The 25,450-nt window shown below is 38.9% G+C and overlaps 1 protein-coding gene across 1 annotated transcript in view; it reads right to left on the reverse strand.

Annotated features, from left to right (window-relative positions):
* Window positions 1-25,450, reverse strand: part of CRIM1 (cysteine rich transmembrane BMP regulator 1) — a 187,809-nt gene that overhangs the window by 38,722 nt on the left and 123,637 nt on the right. The window contains exons 8-9 of the mRNA XM_070574085.1: window positions 11,044-11,172; window positions 2,913-3,069 (exon numbers count right to left, since the gene is read on the reverse strand). Of these exons, the coding sequence (XP_070430186.1) occupies window positions 2,913-3,069; window positions 11,044-11,172 (286 nt within the window). The remainder of the gene's footprint in view (window positions 1-2,912; window positions 3,070-11,043; window positions 11,173-25,450) is intronic.

Consider the following 25,450-nt stretch of genomic DNA (forward strand, 5'->3'; position numbering starts at 1 on the left):
AAAAACTCCTGGAGTGATGCGTAATTAGCTCCCTGTGGCCATGACCACCACCTACCCATGGCCAAGGTTTAGAACTGCTGCAGCTCTTATGTGCTTCTGGGATGTGACTGTCAGAATCCCAATGACATAACTGTTGATTTAATTAGGGAAAGTGGTATCACAACAGACAAAGATGAACGTGCAACTCCATGAATAGGATGGTCACGGATAGACTGTTGGTCAGTGTTGGAGGCTAGCATGACGGGGAAGCCCTTCTGTCGGGGCTACAGGCTTCTTCACATGGCCACATTCTCTGAGAAACTTCAGACACAAGTAAAAACATTAATGAGATATCTACTGAAACTTATGAAGATAAAAGGAGAACTTAAGGATCCACAGACCTGGAAACGCTACCCAAATGTTGACAGGATAAAAGTCTTGAGAAGTCCCATAGTCAGTCCAGTAATTACGCTATGAGTTAGAAAAGAATAGTAACGGAAAAATGCTCCATCCATGGGGTATGACCGAAGCATATGGGGTAAAGGAAAAAGGCTGGATGAACTTTTTCCTTTAATAAGCTAGACTGCCTAAATTTTATGCCTATCAGAAAAATGATATTAAATAAATAAACCTATGTTTATAAAAATATCACAGTAGGGGCTAGCCCCATGGCTGAGTGGTTAGGTTTGTGTGCTCTGCTTCGGCAGCCCAGGGGTTCGCCAGTTTGGATCCTGGGCGTGGACCTAGCACCACTCATCAATCCATGCTGAGGCAGCGTCCCACATAGCTCAACTAGAAGTTACAACTAGAGTACTGGGCACTTTGAGGGGAAGAAGAAAAAGAAAAAAGATTGGCAACAGATGTTAGCTCAGGTGTCAATCTTTAAAAAAAAACCCAACAAAACAGTAGTTTAAGTGGCGATTTTCTGGACAAAAAACTTACCAACAATTCCTTATTTTGCTTAAAAGGGAAATGACACTGCCTGTTACAAAAAGAGCTCGCCCACCCTCTGCTTTTTGTCTGCCAGCCATAGGATCGAGTCCTCTCTCAGGCTAACATCTCCTCTACAGGCTCTGCCCTCATCGGCCTCCTGGGCCTCAGAGAAGGAGGATTTACTCTGTTTACCCTCAGGTTTCACCCCAAGTAGCCCTAAGGGGCAAGACTGGTGTTCAACCAAAAATAAAAAAAACCAAAAAACTCCCCCCGAAACTCTATTCTTTCTCAAGTTGGACAAATTAAGGGGCTCTAAAGGAAGGCAGCCCTGTGGGAAATCCTTAATACACCACTGCAAATACAGTGACACCCAAGTGTCAATTACAATACACCCAAGTGACAATTAAACTACAATCTAAGTGAAATGAGAACTGAACACGAGAGTATACTTATTTATGTCAACATAATGAGAACACTGTATTAAAAGAATGGTTTATACTCATGTCACATATTGTGTCATTTTGAAGATCTACCAAGGCTGTAACTACTTTGCTCATTTATTCATTTATCGACCCACCAACCCATCCAACATCTATCCTTCCTTCCCTCCCTTCTGTAAGCATTCGCTGCACACATACGGTAACAATGTACCTGCTCAGCAGGTGTATACAAGGGGGACCAATGGCTGCCTTCATCCTAACACTCCCATATGGTGGCTAGCCAAGATTTCTCCTTCAGAAGCTGTCCTTGAAACATGTGTTCTAGCCGATGCAGTACTCATTTGCCTATGGTGGTCAACTTGGTCCTTCCTGAATGTGCTTAAGGAGAGGAATACAAAGTGAAATTCACAATCCTCTGAGAGATTTCTTTCCAAGATGAAGCCTGTACTTGAATGCAGCCTTGATTCTAAACTGTCATAATACTGCAGCAAGGGGTTGTAGCTCCTAGTATTATGATACTACTTCATTCTACATTAGCAGTTAAGCTAAGAAGTAACTATACTTTCATTGGTATCATATTCATATTTTAGCACTAGGAACACTGATGATTTATTAGTTTACTTGGGGAATTCTTAACAATAATGTTCCAAACTTAATTATCCAATTAGAATTAAGATCTCCCACTCCCTGCTAAACTAGAATTTCCAAGAGGAAGAATAAAAGCAAGGACTTTAAAAAGATGGGAAGAGATGACAGATCTACGTCCATTATAATCACTATCACTGCATGAATACAGCAAATTGGAAAAGCAGAAAGACTAAACTGCAATGGAGCCAAGGAAGGAATGATAAAGCAAGATTGTGAAAGGTCATTTTTTAAGTTATCAACTTGATATAAAGACAGAAATAGATCCCAATACAGACATTAAAGAAACAAATGAGAAGTATCTATTTTCCCCCTGGAATAATCTAGATTTCCATGGGGTTAGATTCAATATAGAATATCTGAAAATATAAGTCGTGGTTCTTATCTTCAAGGAAATTCACAAAATCTATTGCTACACAAAGAAAAAATATTATAAACTGCAGACTAGCACGGAGGTAAGATATTGAGGCATATATGCTCCATATAGCAAATGAGTGGCTGGCAACTGGTCTGAAAGTATATATTAAATAAGTTATCACAAAATAGCTGCTGGGACAGTTGTGAAAAGCTGTAGCACTTACAACACTGGGAACTCATGACAATTCCATCGCCCCTGGCAGTGTCCAAAGGCCCTTGCTGTGAGGAAGTCTCACGTAACAGACCCAAAGGTCAGTGTCATAACAAGGCTCTGGCCCACCCTCAGAAATGACGAAGAGTAACACTTGATTCTTATCTTTGGAGACACCCTCCTTTCCCTGCTTTCTGATTCACCTAAGAAAACAAGCAAGGGTATTCTGGACTCGGTACATCACGGATTCACTCACAAACACACACAAAACAGCTAACAAAAGTAGGTCCAGGCATTGCATCAAGTCACAGATAATTAAGAATGGATCTGAGTTAAGAAATACGTACAGGTATCCAAATGGACAATACTTGTCACAGATTATGGGTCTGCACTTCTTGGGCCGCGGGCGGCACTGACAGATCTCACAGTTGTGGGCATCGGTCAGGAAACCAAAGGGGCAGTCCAGGGTGCAGCCTCGTTTGAGGCCGGTGCACAGCTCCTCCCCTGTGAAGACACGTGGACAGCACGTTTCTCCCAAAGACCAATAGACAGAAGACGTCGACACTTCAATACCTCCACCCAACCTTCCAATTTCCCACAGATGTAAATTTCTCAGCTCTACCATTGCATTAGGAATGCTTAAAAATTACAGACTGTGCTATTTCATGGTTATCACAACATAACTCCATGTTTCGGGTACTAATACACAAAATAAAGCCCAACCCTGAGAAATAGATTTCTGAACTCTGATCTGGTGAAGAGCAGGTGTGGATGAAACTGAGTGCATTTTTTTCATAAAATTTGTTATTAGTCATCTCAAACTCTTGATTACCATTACTGTTAAAATATGAGAATTAGAAACATACACCCCAAATTTCATTATGTATTTTGTTCCTATTGCACACCCATGAAAACACACGTTCTTAAATGTTCATGCAATGTTTACTCCTATGAGTTTTAGATGTTATCCTATAATACTGCATATTACATGCAACTTAACGGATTTCTGACCCTTTCTTTAAAAAGTACATCTCTTACGACATGATATAAAGTGAAATATTCAGTGTTTCAGTTAGATATTTTTTTCCCTATCGATGACAAATATTCAGGTATTTGGCTATACTTAGTTAATTGACCAAAAAATGTATGTGCCACAGAAATATCTAGATTAATGCTTAACTGTCCACTATTTGAAATGTTCAAACTCTCCCTAGAGTGATGTTTAACTGTCCTCTGTTAGTCAGTTACAACATTATTTTAGAAGGAACAAAAAAAAAAAAAGGAAAGAAGGCAATGGTGGCTGACAAAAAAACTAGAGGAGATAGCTTAACAGAAGTCTTTAAATGAGATTTTAAAAGGTGTGATACAGGGCTTAAGAGAGTAACACAGGGAATAAAAATGTTTGGGTAAGAAAAGAATGGTTAGTGATATAACTAAAGCAAACTGAGATTTGTCTGAATTAAATGCAGAATTTGAAAGATAATCAAACTGAAAGAAGTTTAAGGGCTGGCCCCACGGCCGAGTGGTTAAGTTCGTGCACTCTGCTTTGGTGGCCCAGGGTTTTGCTGGTTTGGATCCTGGGCACGGACATGGCACCACTTGTCAGGCCACACTGAGGCAGCATCCCACATGCCACAACTAGAAGGACCCACAACTAAAATATACAACTATGTACTGGGAGGATTTGGGGAGAAAAAGCAGGAAAAAAAAAAAAAAGACTGGCAACAGTTGTTAGCTCAGGTGCTAATCTTTAAAAAAAAAAAAAAAGAAATTGATACGGTTATGGCAAAAGTCCAGCAATGTGTGATTATTGTTCTGCAAAGATTGGTAAAATGGGAAGCAGAGACTTTTTGTTGGAATAATAAATGAATATTTATTTCAACACCCTTTTTGAACATCCTTTAAGCATAAATACTGTAAATAACACAATTACTAGGAGAAACAGAACACATTTGTCCCCTGCACATGGTATAAATCTTATAATCTAAAATTAAACCTTAACCACAATTAATAGGTGAAATGGGTTCATGTTTTACGTAAATATTTTAAGATCATCTTTTGTGAATCTTAGCCGGCAATACTCAAATATTTAATTTGCTATCTCTTAAAGAGAAAAATGTGATTTATGGTATAATTTTCTACTTTGTCATTATCATAAACCTTTCATTATACATATTTAACATAACCTCATGGGTCTGCATCACACTGTGAGGCAAGTGATTACTAATTTGCATCCTTAAAAGCAAAATTCTAAATGGCTCATTTAAAAATTTGTAATTATATGACTCGAAAGGTCATCATTTTTCATCTCTTTCCCATTATTAAGGGAATGATGAAAAAGGGAGAAGACTTTCAGAGTCACATTTCTCTTTCTGACACTGAGATCTAAGTTCTCTATTTCTATTACAAGAATTTTTAACTTATGACACCAAGTAGATTATGTTGGGAAACAGATGAATTAAGAACACTGAGAATTTCTCAGAGTCAGCATCCATGAGGATTAAATTCCTTGAAACTTGGGAGTGTGAGCACTTTTGTGCCTTTATTCTTCTGGTCCTGTAAAAAGGAGCTTTTCCAGACTTTAATCTAGAAGGGTCTTCACCCTTAAAGAAAGCTGTTGCATTATCTAGTTTAAAATATTTGATAAAAACTATATTTGTCTTTACCTCTGCTTTGCAATGGAAGGGAATTTCAGGCAAAGGCTACTATTTTAAACAAAAATGAAAGGCATTCATCAAACAGCAGACTGGCGATGCCACCTAGGGCAGGATGCTCCAGTAGCGCCCTGACTTGGGACTGCTCACTGGCAAGCTACGGTCCCAAGCCTACCTCGATTCTGTTCCCTAAGAGAAGGGAGCTTTAGGGTAGAGATCTATTTTCTTTAAACAGTCCGGGCGCTATCATGGTGGTTAGCATGGAGTGAGTGTTCAATTAATACTTGCTGAATGAATGAATCATCAAGATTGCTGTATTAACAGAAAAACAGTAGGATGAAAAAACTTACTCTGTTAGCATCGAAAATTTTCCAAAATACTGGCATTTGCTAAATACCATCTCAAAAATACCATCTTCTAGCTCAGATATAAAGAACATTAAAGACTTTAAGGTAGTCCTGGATCCACGTAGCAATTATGGACTTAAGGGAACTGTATCATCAAAGCAAACATTTACATAAAGAGCAGAACAGACGGATTAGAAACATCTAATTCATAGATGGGTGGGGGGTTTATAAATTTGAAAAGCTTTAGTATATCACTTGAGGCAACCACAGAAAGAATGATGGCTTTACGTTCATAGTTTTCCAGCACTGTGACCTCACTGTGATCCAAAAATGCTTTCTAATCCATAGGGGAAAATTATCATTGAAGAGAAAGCAATAAATAATGGCAAAGTACAGGGTCTGTGCATTATGGCTGGTTGACAGCAGCTACATAGTAAACTCTCTGTATACTCTGGAGAAGAAGCGATGTTTGCTCCCAGGGCCAAAATGTGCCACAAAAGCAGGGAGCACCGTAAGTACACTACTGTAAGTGGATACCATGTAACTTTCGCGTGGAACACAAAGTGACGGTGCCCTAGGGTCATGCTGCACTTCTCCGCTGCAGTAGTTCACATTCCCGGCTGCTGGTAACTCGCACCATCCTGCTATCAGTTAAGAACACCAGGAAGTTCCTGAGACTCTTAAAGACAGACCTGCAACACTGCAAATGGTGGTCCTAATCTTGACCTTGATTCAGAGTTACAATGAAATGAAAACAAGGAGCCTGCCTCCCTATATTTGATGCTGCAACCTTCTTTAGCTGCTTGATTCAGATACATATTTCATGAAAAATACGAAGGCGTTTTCTCCCTGCTACCATTAATTTTCTATGTCTGCATCAGTTTCCCGATAAAAGCATTATCAATTTCTAGAATTACAGAATGTTAAAACTGGAAGAGAAGTTACAAATAATCCAGTCAAATCCACTTATTTTAAAGACGTAGAAAATAAGATGCCAAAAGATTGATGACATTTAATTCATATAGATGTCATTTACTACACATAGTTCATATAGTAAACTAAAGTGTATTATGTCTGTTTGACAGCAACAAACTTCTTGGTTAAAAAGTAATGTTATTAACAGCTTGTACCAAAAAAGCATTAGGTTATTGGTAGCTTATCTAAATGATTTTAGTTTTAACCTTTGTTGCTATTGTACTTTCTGAAGCATTTTCCATCACATTTCTTTTCTTTATTCTAAATAAGTCTTTGAGACAATGAGTCAGGGATATTTAAATTCTCTGTATGCCCTTGATGCGTTACTTTGCTTAGCAGTGTTATAAGAATGTCATTTGTTACAGGTTAAAATAGCAAAGCCTCAATATGTTCAAACAAAAGAATCCTTTGTCATGTACCTTCCACGTACTTTTGAAGGACGTGTTTCTACTGGGTTTTGATTTCAATCTTAGAGTGGCTGGTTGCCTATAATATGCTTGATTATGTTGCAATATCATTACAACATATTAGCATATTACTAACATTACCAATATATTGCCAATATCAGTTAAGGATAAGGTCCATTTTTATCTTTTTCATACCCCTAGTGCTTGGTATATAGTTGGCACTCAATAAATGCTAGATGAACAAAAGAAAGGATGAATGAGAAAACAACAAACCAATGAACAGGGGAGAAACGTTGATGCCAGTGGTCTACATAAACCAGGCCTAATCCCTAACAGAAAATTTAGGTATAAATGGTTAGGACCACTGCCTGTGAACAGGCTTTGGTGGGATGCAGAAAAATAAGGTAAGGGAGAAATTTAGACAAAATCAATACTTATCAAGTAGCTGCAATGAGAAAAAGAACATACTTATGCCATCCTTCAATACAAGGAACTTACTTCCTTCTAAACCAGGTGAAAGGGAACAAGAATATTTGAGGGTTAAAATGAAAAGGTAAAAGTAAAGTTGTTTGTTTGAGTGTCCTCAGAGAACAGGAAGAACCGGAGGCAGGCTGGTGTTGGAACAAAGGAGGGGAAGCTGGGGGCTTTCCATGTCAGCTAGCTTCGGCTGACTCAGAAATGGGTCTGTTCTAAAACAGCTATGGTGTAAACAATTCCCCTATGTTCGGCAGTAAAGCTAGCTTTGCATTCATTAATTTATTTAGTCCTAAAAATAATTCATTAGTTAGGTATCATCATCTGCCCTTTACAGAGGAGGGCACAGAGATGCAGAGAAGTAAGGCAACTTGCCCCATGCACTCAGATGCAGGTCAGTCTGATGCCAGAGCCTGGGAGGACAGCTGGGGTGTACAATCACAAGAACCTGACAAGGAAGTATCTGGCAGTTTGGTTTAATCTGACTCACCTCCCAGAGGCGTGGCTCCAAAGGTGTGAAATAATCAGGGTTGCTAATGCGAGGGGGCAAGAGAAGATGGCTCTATGACTAGACTTCTGTATTATATAGACAAACTGACAAATTCCACTTGGTGTTTAATCCTGTTTGTAGATATACAGTGGCAGTGAGAGAGATGGCAAGAGAGTAACTAGGTCAAGAATCTCTGTATGATGAAATGGATACATGGTCAGAACGGCAAGACCTCAGATGGGGATCTCAGGCAAGAATGATGTCCAATGGCATCCCCGATTCTGATGGTTCCCTGCTCATTCATCTACTGAGCACCGAGCACAGCCCTGGGAGACAGGTCAGTTACTTCCCTACTCTGGTATGAACATCTGCCTAGGTTCTCCTATAGGATCAAAGCTTCCTCTTAATAGGATTTACTTTGGTAAGATATTGATTTGGCTTCAAATGATGGTATTTCATTAGTGTGTCAGATACAGGAGATTTCCTCTCAGGGAAGTCAGTCTTACATTGTATTCATGTCTGTGGCATTAACACTCGGTACAGCACCTAAATCTCCGTAGGTGTTCTATCTACACCAGGCGAAGGAAGAAAGGAGGGAGGAGGGAAGGAAGAAAGACTAGATAACCCTATAAATAGGTAAGTTTGCAAATAATGGAGGGCTAATAAAGATTTATATGTAAAAAAACCTGTTGACACAAAATGCAAGAGTCTCCTGTACATATTTCTCCCTACACGTTAATGAAATGGAGGTGCAAAGCAGGTAACACGCATGGATGTTCCTTTCACTAAGCCAGAATGCAAGACTAACATAAAGACAGGCAGAGCAGAATTTTCCCAATAGTTTCAATTTGCAAAAGCCAGGGATATGTTTTTGACTTGCTTCAGTAACAACTGAGGGAAATTGCTTCTTTGGACTTACGTACAAAGGGCTCATTGTGAAGAGGCAGGGGTCTTATATAAGCATGACCATGTGGCCAAAAAGTTCATAACAGCAAAACCCAAGGGAAGGTGGCAGGTGAGTTGATCAGGCACAATGAAATCTATATTTTTAGACTTCAAAAATCTCAGAAAAAAATTTAGGTATGCTCCCACGATCAGAAAGGATGTGTAGCTCAAGAGAGATGAGAAGGATTAAAACATAAACTCTTCACGATACAATCACCAATTATCTTGGTGTCAAAAAAGAAACTGGCTATTTAAGCAAACAAATGTGGCTGCCAAGCAGCTCCCTAACAATTTAGCTCTCCAGAGGGAGGTGTAAAAAAGGCTGACCGGTGCATGACATGGACTGGCCCTCCTCCGAACAGAAACAAGTGGAGGATGGCAGGACTGCCCCTGATGGGTGGAGCTCATGGGAACTTTAAAGATGGTAACAAGCACAATCACAACAGTTGTATAAACTCCGTTTTAGCACTACCTCCATCAGACAGATAGGGTGATGACAACATGCGATTGAGAAAACCGAATCACTCAACTCCTATTTTGTATCTGCCTTCTTTATCAAAAATATTCTTACAAAAGGAAGTGTTGAACAATTAAGGTTAAGAGGAACAAAAAGCCCCAAATAACTGATAAATCTAAAAGTGAGCCTCTGTCTACACTAACTAATTCCAAGTCTCTGAGCCCAGGATAATTATACCCAGAGGCTCACAGGGAATCGGCTTATTATGGAAGCGCTGTCTACATTCGGGAGAGATCAGAGATTGGAAAGAGATTTCCGAAAATGAAAGGAGGCCAATGTCAATTCAAAAGGGACAAAGGCTCCTAAAACTACAGAAACTAAGCTTGACATTCACAACTGAAAATTCTGCAGAAGGAATTGTTAAACATACGATTTGTGATATTTAGAAAAGAAGGCAATGACCACCAGGAGCCAGCGTTGGTTCATGAAGAACAAGCCATGCCCCACTAGCTTCATTTTATGTTTAAAATAGGGTTTCCAAGCAAAGGAATGATGCAAATACAACGTATTTTGATTTCAGATAAAATACAGGCCGAAGGTTTCAAGATTTCCTGTGGAGATGGAGCTGACACGTTGTTTGCTGAGTTACTCCACTAAAGGAGCGAGGATTACGGTTCAACGTCATTTTGTAGGAAGGTCTTTAGTGCTACAGAGCCTCTGTCTTTGGTTCTGTACAATTTAATTTATTTTAGTTCAGTGATTTACATGAGGACATGCAAGTTATACTTAGTTAATATAAACTGGGAGGCATAAAGTATGAGATCACCTTATCAAGATTCAAAAATATCCCAACCAGTTGGAAAATGGTTTAAAAGTCTCAGGATAATTTCTTGTTAAACTTGGTCCTCCATTTATATCATTAAAAAAAAAATCAAATGTTCAAATATAGAACAATGAGAACCACCTAACAGCTGATGTAAAAAGCACCTACTGGTTCTAGCTGCTTATAACCTCAGTCTTAGTCAACAGTGTGTAATTCAAAAAGCTAACACAAACCTAGGCCACATAATAGCACTGCCCTAATCAGACCAAATTCTGGAGTATTTTGCTTGTTTCTGGGCCACACATTTACATAAGGACAATGACATATTGTAAGTGTGCAAGAAGATGAAAAGGACCAAGAAAGTTCTAGAAACTATGTCATCTGGGTTATGGTCAAGGGGACTGAGGACGTTTATTCTGATAGAAGACCTAGGGGGAAGAAGTGCAATACACCCTATTTAGTTTCAGAGGTCATGGCCTGGACACATGACTGGAATCTACATGGAGGCAGAGTTGGGATCAACAAAGTGAAGCATATTCTAAGGATTATGGCTGTCACACATGGAATGTGACACCTGTGTGGGTGACCTAGCAAGGGTGCTATAGAAAGAGCTGACTGGGTGGCGGGAAAGATGTTCTCCGAAGCCCCCAGGGCTGCACCCACGTTGCAGCTGGACATCAAGAAGCACCTGAATACAGTGAAATGAAGAGGAAAACCAGAAAAAAGGAGCAGCTCTTCTTCCCCAAATGACTGTGTATTTGTTAGTGTTAAGTATAAATTTTTTTCTTCTTTCAGGTTGCTAAGGGAATGTCATGAACATTCCAAAAAAGGTATTCAATCACACAATATGCTTTGACAGTTACCACATTAGGTTCAGAAAAAAAACACAGGCTCTTGTATACTCACTGTTCTTGCACTGACAAGTTCGACAACCATTGTGATCAAGTTTGAAACCATAAATGCAGTCCTTCTCTGTCAGGGTGCAGTTGGATAACTCCCCACATGCAGGTGGATCAATTGTGATGTAGGTGGGTTCTAATAATAAAAATGGGAAAAAAAATCAATGAAACATATGATTACCTCTTAGCTGCTATTCAATCTTTGAAATCCCATACTACAGCAAATTACAGAAAAACTAATCAATAATTTTCATTGAACCTAAACTTTTATAACTTTCATAATAACTTTAACCCCTGAAAAAGAAATATTTAGATTTTTGAAAATCTGAAAGCTCTATTTCTTTACATTTGAACAATTTATGCACTTTTTGGTAACCACTCTCACATAATACTTCTGATGGTCACCACTGTAAAAAGCAGACCAGAGAGGTTAAGATGAACCTATTTAAATTGCTAACTGTTCTTCTATTTCTTCCGGTTTTCTGAGTTTATTTTTTATAATAATCAGGCCACAGGTTCCAGCTGCCAATTATCTCACTATTTTGCAACACATCTGAAATCTGTTAGCCTTTTTTTTAAAGTTACTAAATCAGAGACATTTATGAGACTAGTTTAAAACATTTGGGTTTCTTTTATCTTTTTTATGTGACACTCCTTCGATTATTAAATATGATATGATGGATAACAGTGAGTAAGAGCTTATCCTCAGGGTCCAGGGGTTTATGGGAGTGGCAGATTGAGATACAAGTGCTCGGGAGGAACAGGGAGCAGCCATTCTGGGAAGAGATGTGTAGAAGAAACCAAAGCCAGAGGCGACACTTGTACCTTCCCTGCCATGTTAATAATGAAGACTAGTTCTGGGTAATAACAGTAATCACACACTTACATAAAGTGTATTACGTGTCTATATAATGTTTGCAGTGCTCTTCATAAATGCCTTCAAGCTTTATGACACGCCAGTGAGATGGGGAGATGGGTGCTAACATTAGCCCCGTTTTACGGATGAGGAAATCTAGTATACTGACTTGCCCGAGGTCACAGAGTTAATAAGTGGTGGATCCAAGATTCAAACCCAGGGATTCTGGCTCCAGAGACGTACTCTTAGCTTCTGTGCAATACAAAGCCTGTTGTAATGGTACCTGTTTCGAGTGCATTAATAAGGGACAGTTTATATAATGTTGGATTACGGGAAGAGTGTTGTCAAAGGGGACAGGGACACTGACATATTTATGTAGCCTCTTTTCAACCAAGAGATACTAAGAACTTCTTCAGAGTAAGCTGGTTCTCACAATATCTTTGTAAGGACCTAAGTACAGAATGTCTCTACCTATGTTTTCACAAATGGAAAATATGAGGTGCAGAGAGGGTAAGTGGCTTATCTAAGTTTACATAGCAACCCAGTAGCAGGCTGGGAATAGAACAGAACAGAGGTTCCTGACCTCCTGTCCAACACTCTATCCATTAGTCCACACTGTCTTCTCAAGTTTCATCTCCTGTTACCATGGAAGAGAGACCAAAATAAGTGTTTTAGCTGCCACCGCTAAGATCAAGAGTTCTAAATTTTTATCCATCTGCTAAAAGGGGCCGGTGATTCAACTCTTCACAGGTAGTAGGCAACGATGACCTGTTAAAGAGATGCTTTGCTCAGCATTCTCCCCGTAAAAATACGCATGAAGAGGGCATACATAGCACATTCTCTATTTTTATGACAACACAGTTTGAAGAACATCTCCCTGAAATTTTTATATTAACTTTCGACTGCTGTAAAATTTCTAATACCTTCAATGACTAGAGTATCCTTTCTGACAAATAACTGCAAATATCAAACAGTAGTTTAAAGTTAGGCAAGTTTTAAGACATAGTGAATTAAATACGGTAGTGCTGCTCTCCTACATTCTCTTAAAAGATGTATCATAAACATCTTTGGTTTTCAATGCTATATAGCTTTTCTTTTATCATTACTCTTATTAGCCTCCCAAAATAATGATTCTATTTCAGCTTCCGGCCGTAAGACTTGTGATGTCTTGCTGAAATTATTCTAACCACAAATATAAAAGAGAGAGAGCAGAGAATGTGTATCAAGTAAAGGAGGAAGGAGTTAGGTGTATGGTCTAGAGAGTTATCGGAGCAAGGGCCAGGGACCCTGAATGTCCTGTGCTTCAGTGAATGGCTTACAGGTAAAGAAATGTCTTGAGCATATCTACATAGACCAAACCCTTGTATTTCTTACTGACATATAAGTTTATGAGAAACTTTTGCCTTCGGAAAATATATTATGGGAAAATACATATTTGGGCAGATTACACTGACATTGAAAATGCATAATAATCATAGGGTAGTATGGAATTTTACTTTCAGTGAATTTTAGGAATTTGTTAAGAGAATCAATAGTGATGTATATGCTATTTTGGTACATATTATGATTCATGGATGAGATTAGGATTGTAATCTGTGGCTAGAGAGTAAAAGAAAAAAATATTCAGGTTGTTGGAGGACCAGAACTGACTTGAACAGCCCCACACTTTATTCAAATAGCTTCATCAGCTGGGTATGCAGTCACAGGCGTCTACCATGCACACATTCTCCAGGAGAGCAAACACCTTCAATATGCTTCCCTACAACATTCAGGACAAGGGCTTTTGCTCAGTTCAACAAATGAAAAAAACCGCACATAAGGGCTGTTTGGTAGGTGCTGGTCCTACTATGCTTCACTGCAAATATTTTAGGTAAAACAAGTCCTATTGGATGTCTTCTGGCCTCAGATGATGTGGTAGAGTGCAAGAAGAAAAAAGTTATTTTGTGCTGCTGAAATTACTATTTCCCTATTCACTAATGATGCACATTAGATGGAAGAAAGTGGGAAACACATACAAATTTTCACTCCCTCAATATTTAATATTAAAACACAGAAACCCTCAACAAAACCATTTATTCATGAAAATTGTCAGTTTACTCTGGAACTATTCAATTTCCCCACGACAGATTAGGCTGAATACAACAACACTCATTGTGATATATTATATAGACAGAAGTCTAAAGTTTTTTAAAAGGCATTTTAACATTGTAGTCACATCATTTCATTACATCTAACAAATAAGTATAGTTTTCCTTTTCAAATGCAAACTGGAACAAATTTTAACAGCCTTTTAAGGTTGGTGATGCATCTTTCTGTGGCGCTGTTGTCCAACGTCACTGGAGTAACTGCTTTTTAAAAAAATTTATTATTATTATTATTCATTTATTTTTTGAGGAAGATTAGTCCTGACCTGACATCTGCCAATCCTCCTCTTTTTTGCTGAGGAAGACTGGCCCTGAGCTAACATCCATGCCCATCTTCCTCTACTTTATATGCAGGATGCCTACCATAGCATGGCTTGCCAAATGGGTGCCATGTCTGCACCCGGTATCCGAACCGGCGAACCCCGGGCCGCCAAAGTAGAAAGTGCGACCTTAACCTCTGCGCCACCAGGCTGGCCCCTGGAGTGACTGCTGATTTGTAATGGACACACATGCAGGCAACCTGCTGTCTCCGAACACTTAATCTGAAGTCACACATGACGTTCTATTCCCTTTCATCATTTTCACATTTTAGTGCCTGGTTTCCTACCATATGAGGTCATCCTTATATTAGTTAGATTTCTGTAAGAACAGTATTACAACAGAAATATGCAACTGTATATTATCTAGCAAAAAATCTGACATTATCATAAACAGATCTGAGAGTCTGCTTGGAGTCCAATATATTAATATATAATCTCAGAACTGGTCCTATTACTAACATCAGGGCAATGTTTTGAGAAAGAAGTGCTGTGAGACTATTGAAATTCAACTTCCTCTTCCAAATAATGAACTCCAAAGTGAAACACATTTGATAACATCCTGAATGAGAGTATTTAAAATCAACATTACATTTACAGTCCTTAAAGAATAACGACCAAGAGCTAGTTAGATTTTTTTGCATAGTTTCTATCAAAGGAAGTTCTTGGTGGGGAAGAGATTTTAAAGAATCTAGAATCATGGTACCATAGTATGATTGTTTCTAATCCAAATAAACAAAGAAACTTGAGAAAGTGTTAGTAAAATACATGAAACGTGCCTTTTGCTTGTTAGAGCATCCTGAAATTTGTGTATCGGAAATTGTTATTGTCTCACACTTTCTTTAGTCTATTTAACAATGCTCTGAATATGGAAAATATCCTGATGGGTCTTGGCCTGAAGAACAGAAGATTCTCATTTAAATCCTACATTTCTGTGCTCTTACATTACAGGGGATAAGGTATTGAATTGATATGCCAGAAAGTACATGCCTTTCTAGAAGGATGCTGGCGATGCTGTGTCCTTGGCAAGTCTGGTGATTATCAGTTGAACAGAGGTCCTGCTAAGACTTTTCTGCAGACATTGATGCATCAATATACATGATGCCTGTTGCTTGGAGCAAAGAAAACTGTCTCCCTTTAAACAGGTCGGGCAGAGATGTGTTAGTGGGCCTCTTTCAAAGGAGAGAAATGGTCTCCTAAATGCTTATTTAGGAGAATGAGAAAATACTTGCACAAAGGTGGGGATTTGGCAAGGGGAAATTCAATAAAGTACTGCTTACAGGATCACTCTGAAATTCCATCTCATCTTGTATTGAATCAGCTGAGGAATTAAAGAAATACCTTAATGTCCTCCAAAGGAAGAAGGCTTGAAACAGCAGGAACTCATTGTCTTTGGCTACAACTATTTCTAAAGGGAACCCTGGAACAGCTTCTTTGTGAAGAATTCTAGAAATATTTTCTGAGCCTAGAAGCAATAAAGAACAAAAATGGGTGTTTGTTATGTCTACATCCACTTTGCTGTTTCCTCCCCTGCATCTGAGTGGGAACACTATTCTCCTTAACCTGTCATTTTCCTGCGTGATTCTGAAAGACTTTCCGAGTACCTCAGACTGTCCAGAAGAGCTATGTTTACAAGAACCTTTGGGATTGTGTCAGGAGTGCAGATGTTTAGCCACCAATTCTTATCCCAAGTCTTAGAGTACAAAATTCTGGAAGGAAATCTATTACCAAATGCAATAACATAAACAAACACATATTGGTTCTTTATTTTACATTTTTTTAAAACTTAGGGATGGATATTTCTTTCATATCCTAGGAAGCCCAATAAACCCCTTATCAGTAAAAACATTTCTAGGAAAACATTCATATTTTCAAGATTTAGGGAGCTTCAGACACTAAGTTTCTGGAGAACACCGCCAATATTTTACATCGATGTTCAAGTATTTCCTAGGAGCAATTCTACCTACTCAATGGGGTTGTTAAGGTACTATGATCACAATTTGGTCAAGAGCATAAAGTTAAAATAAAAATCATTATTCTGACTCTTAAAGTCACAGCACTAGACCATAAAATAACCTGATTATTCAGGAGGTATAAATGCGTTAAGCAAATCTAAGTTTTCTACTTTCTTTCTTTTTGTTATTTTATTTTATGGAAAATTCTCCAAAAAAAAGAAAGGGAAGTTAGAAGTTGAAACTCAAATGCAACCTTTTAAGGTGCTGATTTGAAGTTTTAATATCAGTCCTATCACCGTATTGGATACTTTAACATGTTTGGGACAACAACAGAACATGTACGAATATACTCTGACCCTGAGTTTTTTTAAAATGTGTAAGAATTATGTTAATTTGCTTCTGAAACAATTTTTATTATCGCTGGTTTTTATATTTCAGGTAAGTGTAGCTTAAATGAAAACGTTAATAGATGCTTTTAACTTGGTATCTAAACTGTATTACTCCACTGAACTTCTGGTTTTGAATTAATGCATACAAGGTTCTTCTCATTACCTTGATTACTATGAGCTGTTTATCTCTTGTGAATAATACTAATTATCCCCATTGAGAAATGTGTGAAGTACTCTTCCTGATTAGCAACCCTGGGAGGGCTGACAGCCAATTAGTAGCTCCTGAGTATGGGTAGGTGACTCTCGTAAAGTACACTTGTAGAAGGCACACAGAGCCATCCCTTTTAGGTCTGTCTGCAGCACTGCCTCTGTCAGGAGGGTAATAATTTGCTCTGGTTCCAGATCTCGATGGTCCAGGAGTGCTGCCTCACTGTGCTGTGGTGCCTGGCAGGTCTGGAGGGCCTGGCTGTGGGTAGCAGCTGTCTACCAGCCCCCTCGATTCCTACGAATCCATACAAACGCACGCATGCACGCACAAACACACACAAACACACTCTAAGAAAAGTCTTTCTGGAAAAAACCTCACAATAGGCAAATTTCTAGAAAAAGTAGTTTTTTAAGGCGGATACATTTTTTACATTTCTTTTAAAAGTTAAAATTTCAAGTAGAAGTAACAAAATAAATGAAGCTTATTCCTATCTTTCTCTTATTTTTCTTATTACCTCTCCTTTTGGATTTTGATAATGGTTTGCATATCTTATGCAGCTCTTTGTAAATTCACAAGCCTGCTTATTCAATTGTGAGAGACAAAGAGGAACAATTAAGTTCTCTTTTCAGACCTAATTCAGGCACTCTCTTTCTTAAGGTTTTTTTTTTTGGCTGAAGTTGGTTAAGCGATGCGAATGTCTAATGAGTGAGAAAATTCCAAAGCTTCTCTCACTTTATATGGCTAAATATATCAGGCCTCCTCCAGCCCACCAGTTACTGGTAGCCTGTCTAGGGCCATAAAACTGGACATAAAGTTGGCCAAGACAGAACCAAAGGAGAGAGCTTATCTGCTTTACTGTATCTTCATATGTCATTCTCCTTACCACAGTTGCTTTCAAATGTGACCATAACCAGTAGAAAACCATTCAAATAAATCATCAAACTGTCAACATAATTGCACCCTGGGAAGAGACATACTGTAAAGATGAAATTTTCCCAAATGAAGCTAGAGAGAAAACTCTATTAATGTAGACAATAAGGAAAAAAAAAACAAAAAACCCCAAAACCAAGGGTACAAAAATTCCCTAATCTGGAAGTGGGAATTTCCAAGGGGTATGAATGTGTATTTAAGAAAGTCTCATTAAGTCATGGAAAAAAATCTCCTACAGTTGGAGTTTTCAAATTCTTTCAGCCACTACACATTTAGTTATCCTTTTTTCCTTTGTATATATTTCTCATAACAACACCTACATCTTTGTAATTTCTAAAGTACTTATCTCAGAGCAGTTCCTTTATTTTAAAATGAATGGTGTGAAAATGTCCCCAAGATTTGTATTATTTTATGGTCAGATAGAGAAGCAATCACGTATTTACTTTAGACCTATTTATTAACTTTGTATGCTTTTTCCAAGGAATCTTGGCGGTTGGACATATTTTTCTTCCTTTACCAATCTCCTATTTAATAGGAAAAGACAGTATGATTGAGATCATTATTAAAAGACTACAAAAGAAAAATTAAAATTTTTTTTTTATGTAGAGTGTGCTATCTTTTTCCAGGAATTCAGCTTGAGAGAGCTCACAAAATGATTGGATTCCAAGAATAATCTGGACCTTTTATACTTGTCTTATATTTTATTTTCATATTATTATTAATTTTCATAAAGAATATATCTTGGTAACTTTTAGCTGGAAATAATGTGTCTTATTTATAAGTACATGTGTATATGTGTGTGTATGTATGCACATTTTAATAGCCATATTCAGCTGGGGGGTGTCAGATGGTCAGAATTCTGTTATCTCAACAAAACTCTTCGGGAAATGGCTGAGGAGCAGGGAGGAAGGGTCCTCACATTAGGGGCAATGGTTTATTCATTGTTGATGACCTCAGCATCTAGTATAGTACCTGGCCCATAGCAGTGCTTAGTGAACAAATAAAGAGGAAAAAAGACACCTGAGCACTGAAAGTCATGGCACAGTTTTTGATGGAGATGCCCACCCCCTCCTCCGCCAATATTGTCCCTGACAGGCTGAATCTCTAATTTCCTAAGTTTTGGAGGATCGGACAGAAAAGTTCCTTAGGATCCTCATCACTGCAGCAGTCCCTTGCGCATAGTAGGTACTCAATGAATGAGCTCTGCTGAAGCAGCAAGCTAGCTCAGAAGGCTGTGGTGAACCTGACTCACTAATAGTGAAAATCCCCAAACCCAAGCAGTCCACAATGAGATCCTCAGCGACGATACTCAGTTGCCTAAAATGGGTTCAATTATGATCTGTAGCTTTGGTGTAAGAGGGCACAGAAGTACACAAAGCATTGTAGGTCTCCCTTCAAAATTCGTAACATAAAATCTTGACACTCAAATTTCAATTATCTGGAGAATTTACTTCTTTGACTACCTCATTCCTTGATGGTACCAAATGAATAAGGTATTATTACAATAGTCCTGAAAATAGCTGGGGACTTACTCAGGTCATCAACTCATCTTGTACTGGATGAATGACGGGCACTTTTGCAGCAAATTTACCTCATAATGAAGCAAAGACTGGCAAGAATCAGAGAGAAAAAAGGCAAGAGTCTGGACCAGAGTGCGCAAGTGTCGGTGATGGTATCTCATTGCCTGGCGCACTGACGGGGGCTGAGTAGACCATTCATTTTACTCAGTGGAGACTTGAGTACCACTAGCCAGGGCCCAGGACCTGGAGCCTGGCTGGGCAGATGACAAGCGTGAGGAGAGAGACAGCTGGGGAGAGCAGCTCGGTGTTCTCGGGTAGAACTGTATCCCCAGCTGGGGGAAGCAGGCTTTCCTGGAGGTCAAACAGCAAGGTCTAAATTCCAGGCAGAGGCTCAGGGAAAGAACCTGGATCGAAGGCTAGGCTACATAAAGGTCAGAATAACAGTAACTGGGTCTCAGCAATGAGAACAGAGCCAGGAGCAAGAATGGCTTTTGAATCTGAGCCACTTTCATATTCACCTCTTACTTTCCTCACCCTCTCCTTTCTCACAATGGGGAGTCTAAAGAGAAGCAATGCCAAGGACACGGACTTGGGGGCAGAAGACTTAGCTTGAGTCCCTGTTCTTTCAATATCTTACAGGTGATGTTGAACCTCTCTGGGTTTCTAGAAAACAGTAATACCCATTATTCCTACCTCACAGTATCACTCTAAGGCTCAAATAAGATTGTAAAGAGGGGACTGTTCCAGAAACTCCAACGGTTACATGAATATTACAGGTTGCTATAATTATTGTTGTAATGACTATCCCGCCCACTCACAGCTAGAACTTGTCTTAGATGACAGCTAATTATGAGCCCTTTTGCAGGCCTTAAATGTTCAGCTGATAAATGGTATGACAACTGGCTTGGCATTCTGAATCCTGTCCATTGTAACTTAAGCATCATTTTCTATCTCCACTGATAACATGAAAGGCATCTGAGATGTGGGTGGGTCCATGACATCCTTTCATATGGTCTGGTAAGCTTTGGAGCGTGTTAGTGACCAGCCACTGGCGCCTTTTACATTTGCTGAGTAGCAGTCTGATATCATTGTTTTGCATTTTGACTGTGTCGTGGTGTCTCGAAGAGAACAGAAATCTCTTCATAATCAGCTTATCCGATGTGAGTTGAAACAATGATTCTGTGTGCCTGGCTGACCCCGTTCTTCCTCTCCCATGATGGAGGCCTTGCGGGACCTTTAGGGATGAGGGCAAACTCATCACAGTATAATTTACTCTATTTTGGTAGCTTTTCCAGTAGTTCTCTCATTCTCAAGTTGAAAGAGAATACAGAAGATCCATCTCCAAAGGCTGTCTTTGATTAGCAAACCCTAGTTCCTGTAGGTCATTAACCTGAAACTTAGGTCAACAATAAGAGATAGTTCAACCAGTGCTTTCTTAACCATAATACTGGGGGTGTATCACTTAAATAATAACGTTCTCAGTGTGTCTGTCACAGGACTGTGGAGCATGCCTGTTGAATTCATCTGGCCTAAAATCTCCATGTAATCTTTTTAAAACTTGGTTCCCAGAAAGAATGAGAGATTCACAGTCTTGAAAAGATATGAGCTTGCTGATTCCTCTCAATATGCAAAAGCCTGAAGCCATCCCAAACTGACAGCTTATTATCTCTGAACAGTTTTTTAGCTTCACTAATAAAACAGAGACTCCCTGATTGTTTTAAAAAGTGAGCTGATGTGCAGGGCAATAGCTTTCCAATTAAGGTGAAAAAGAACACCATCCTTTGGCTTCCAACTGATGCCCACACTAAGGGTCTCAGGACCACAGTGCAAGACGCAGGCCTAGGCAGCCGGTAGGCCTCAAAACATAAACACGCATTACAAATACCTTGCTTGATTCCAAAGCAGATTCAAGGCAGCCCCAAATTATATCATGTATGTATACTTTTTTAAAGAGAGGACACAAGGACCAAGGTAAATTTTAAGTAGAAAAGATCACCCTGCAGTCACGGATGAGGTCAGCACACACAGTGCATGCTGTAAGGTCTTGCCTGGTTGGGAAAGTGGCTTCCAGACTCAACTCTCAGTGTGCTCCAGCAGTCAAAGCGAAAAATCAAACCTAGAGCACTATATGACTCATGGGTCCCCAAGGACCAACTACTTGTTGGCCTTAGAATTTTCTTGGGGATTCTTAGTTCTGTTTCATGATGGCGCTGCAAAACAAGAGCTGGAGGCTGGAACTGAAACTTATTTTCGATTGGTGGCTGGCATTAAATTCCGTGGTCTCCGATGGTCCAGATGCCTGAATTGGGCTCCGTTTCAAACAAATATGATAAATCCAGCTACCTTCTCAGACGTGAAAGCAATTCACTTGATGCGTAAATAGGTATCCTATAGATATAAATGGTTAAGTAAAAATGTGGTTGAATTCCCAATAGTTAAACTCAAAAACTTGTAAGATGGAATACATCACTCTCTCTTTGAGTTTCTGACAAATTTCAAAAAAGTACTAAATGTTCATTTTTGCTCATGTCATATCAAAATCAGATGACACTGATGATACGATCCCTGGACCAAGATCTGGCACTGCTGAGTCCCCTGGCAACAGATTTCCCAATCTGCATGCTGATGGACACAGCGAGCATCTGGGAATCTCAAAGTGAGAGGCTGGGATGTGGGTATGGTCCAGCTCCCTGCTACCTCAGCAGCCACTTGTGATGGGAGATCCATGAATGGGCAAGCGAAGACCTTTAGCAGACATTTTCACTTCTTCAGTCTGTCCTGTTATTTGACAATAATATCGTGGCAGACATTTTATATACTTGTGTGACATTTTATCTTTAACAATCAGATAGACATAGCACAGAAAATACTTCCAATAGGGCCTTTAGAAACAATTCACTGGGTTACTCACTGTCTCTAATGCTAACCCACACGTATTAAACAATGTGAAATCATTTTGTTCTTATAGGATCAACTTAAGACTACACAATGAAACGGTTTAAAATGGTACAATCAGAAGTGGAGTTACAGAACTAAAATATTAAAAATAAATTATATTGGAATCACCACCTCTTTTAAAAGTTATTTCTATAGAAAAATTGTTTTAGTCTATTCACTTGAAAATATGTTTAAATGGAGCACCTGCCACTTCACAAAAATGTTGTAATATAATAGATGACCGTTTAAATACATGCCTCTAGCCCCTAGAAGTCATAAAAATACTACATAGTAAGTGAATTGATTTCTTTTTTAAATAAACACACCAGGAGTTATACTTACAAATAAGTGTTATTGCTAAAAGCACTCACTTTCAGAGGTGACGCGCTTGTGCTAAAATGCTGTTCATGCTAAAATTCTATCTGAAACTTCTTTTCAGAGTTGCTTTCAGAGCAAATTACAATGTCATGGAAGACAAAGTGCCTTTATTTTACCATCAGTTTTTGCTTTCTCTGAACAGTTTTACCCAGCTACATCATTCACCTTTTTCACCAGACTTAGACGTGAATGACTCTGACTATTTCCTAGAGTCTGATAAACCTTTCAAGTCAGGGTTTACAAAGCTAAGGATATTCAAAAGGATGTACGGCAAGCTCTAACGTTAGCCAACAGAGAAGTAGCAAAAAAATTTTGAATGACTGTATTTCTGCAATAACTGTACAGTTTTCCCATACAGCTATTTTGAAAGGCAGAACACTTCACTTGAATATGTAAATCTTCGTATGTTTAAAAATAATTTCATTTCTTTATAGTTGGATCTTGTATTGGTGAGAAATAAGCTCCATATGAAAAGTGCTGTCAGGTGCTTAAAATATAGGTGAGTTGAGACCAATCCACTGCTTAGAACTGAGGCAAACAGTGGAAGGGGATGAAGATGAGGATTTTAAGATAAGATGGTCTCACACAGCCAGGGTTAGGTAAAGGAGAACATCTCTTGAAAGCTAGACAACGTGATTACTAGTTAAAACGTTAAATTCTATAAGGTTGACAAAATCTAAAAGGAAACCAATTCTGCTACTTCTGGTCCAAGGCTGTCCCATAAAGAAGAGTGAATCTTTCTTTTTAAAGTCTGCAAACCTTTTCTGAAGGGCATGTCTCTTAATAACCTTCATTAACTTCTGTTTGGTTGCCTAAGAGTTGTCTCTTATCCAAAAAAAGTTTAACACAGTCTCAGTAGAGATTGTGTTTATTTAAGCTTGTTGGAAAAACATTCCTATCATTTCAAGAATGACTAAATATTTTTCATTCACATAGTTAGCATTCCAGACTATGTTTTCCTGCCTCTGTTGATTAGATGAAAGTGAGCAGGCCCAAGTCTGAACTATTAGATTCAATTATTATCTTAGGAGGAAAATTATGAGACTCCCAGCAATAATGCCCTTTTAGGTATGGGAAGTGGACAGCAGGGGAAATAAAGAGGAACCTGCCCCCTTGCAGGCCACTTCACCAGGGAAACACTTAACAGCCGGGGCTGCTGAACGCTGAAAAGTCAGAGGCTGAGGTTTTCCTAATCATGTGTTTCAGAAGCAGCTCTGAACAATAACATTCTAATGTTATTTGAAATACCTAAAGATATTTTAAATGACCAGAGAAAATCAAAATACTATGAAATTCATCCAGGAGAAATTTCTGATGCTTAGGTTAAAGACTTAGGTTAACATGTGGTCATCTGCCATACATTTATTACCCAACATATGACCTTATTTGGACAAGCACAAAAACAGACTGTGCTATATTTTAATTTCCATTTATGGAACTAGTTTCCAGGACACTTAAGAGTTAAAGGATGAAACCAAATGCCTAATAGTCTTTGAGATATTACGAATATTTTATTATTCTCAGCCTACTAATAATAGCACACTATGTGGCACTGAAGCAATACCACCCATAAACTGAGTTTTGATCCTTGTTATTTGCCAGAATGTTAACATCATGTAACCCTATGGCATCTTTGACTTTGCTGCCTCTCAGGTCAGCCAAACTATGTTTGATTCCTTGCCACAGAAGCAGTAGCTTAATCATTTGAGATACTGTTCGGTGAGGAAGTATTATGGGCAGGGCTGGAAACATTTTTTGTTGTTTCAAAGAGTTCCCACCCAGATATGTGCCTGGTACAGACTTTTCTGGCAGCTCAGTAGAAATCTCATTTGAAGGGCAGCTTGATTCAAACTATATCATTAGCATCAATATGAAAGAATATAGTGCTCCTATAAAATTAGGATTGATGAGGAGGGGGACAGTTTGACAGCTCACAGACCTCCAGCCCTTTAGAGGAGCACAGCATGCAGTCTATTGGGTGAGCTGATGTTGAAGTGGCTACCTAAATCCATGCAGGTCAATATATAATGCCCTCTCTTCAACACTGTCCCAAGTGGGACCAGGATTCCCCAAGTAAGGAATCCAAGAGAGCCAGGTGGCAGGAAGAAAGATAGTTGATTGTCTGGTTTAGTTGCATTCCATCCTAAATCCAGAGAATGAGAAAGAATCCACGCACAGGGACTCTCTTATTCCTCTACTTCAAGAGTTGGTTAAGTCCAGGTTAGCAGAACTATTAGGCCTACCTGAAACTCAGCTCAGTTTCAGATAATAACTGCAAATAACACTCATTTTAGGTTTTTACTATGGAAAACATTTCAATAATACTGAAGTAGAGAGAATAATATGATGGACCCTCATATACCTATTACCCAGCTTGGACAATCTACAAATAACTTTTGATTTACTGACTGAGATGGGAAACGGGTTTTGCCTTCGTTTCAGAGAAACAGAAGTATTGGAACAGAACTACCCATTTGTCCAAACACAAGTGGGGAATTTATTTACTGACAACTCAAACCATATATTGAATGTTACCTTGTAAAATATTACCTATGTTGTTCCTAGTTCTTGAAAAGTGATATGCTAGGTGTTGGCTTGGAAATCCCCATGGTCATCAAAACCATCAACTCCTCCCAGCAGGAGACTCCGCACACACTGGGCCTGAAGAACACTCAGGTCACAGTGGCCACCTGGGCAGGGTCCAGACACAGCCCAAGACGGGACAGCGGATCAGCCCTGACATCAAGACTTCTAAGTGATGATGAAATTCTTATCTCTTG

This window comes from Equus przewalskii, chromosome 14 (genome assembly GCF_037783145.1).
Source record: "Equus przewalskii isolate Varuska chromosome 14, EquPr2, whole genome shotgun sequence".
NCBI lineage: Eukaryota > Metazoa > Chordata > Mammalia > Perissodactyla > Equidae > Equus > Equus przewalskii.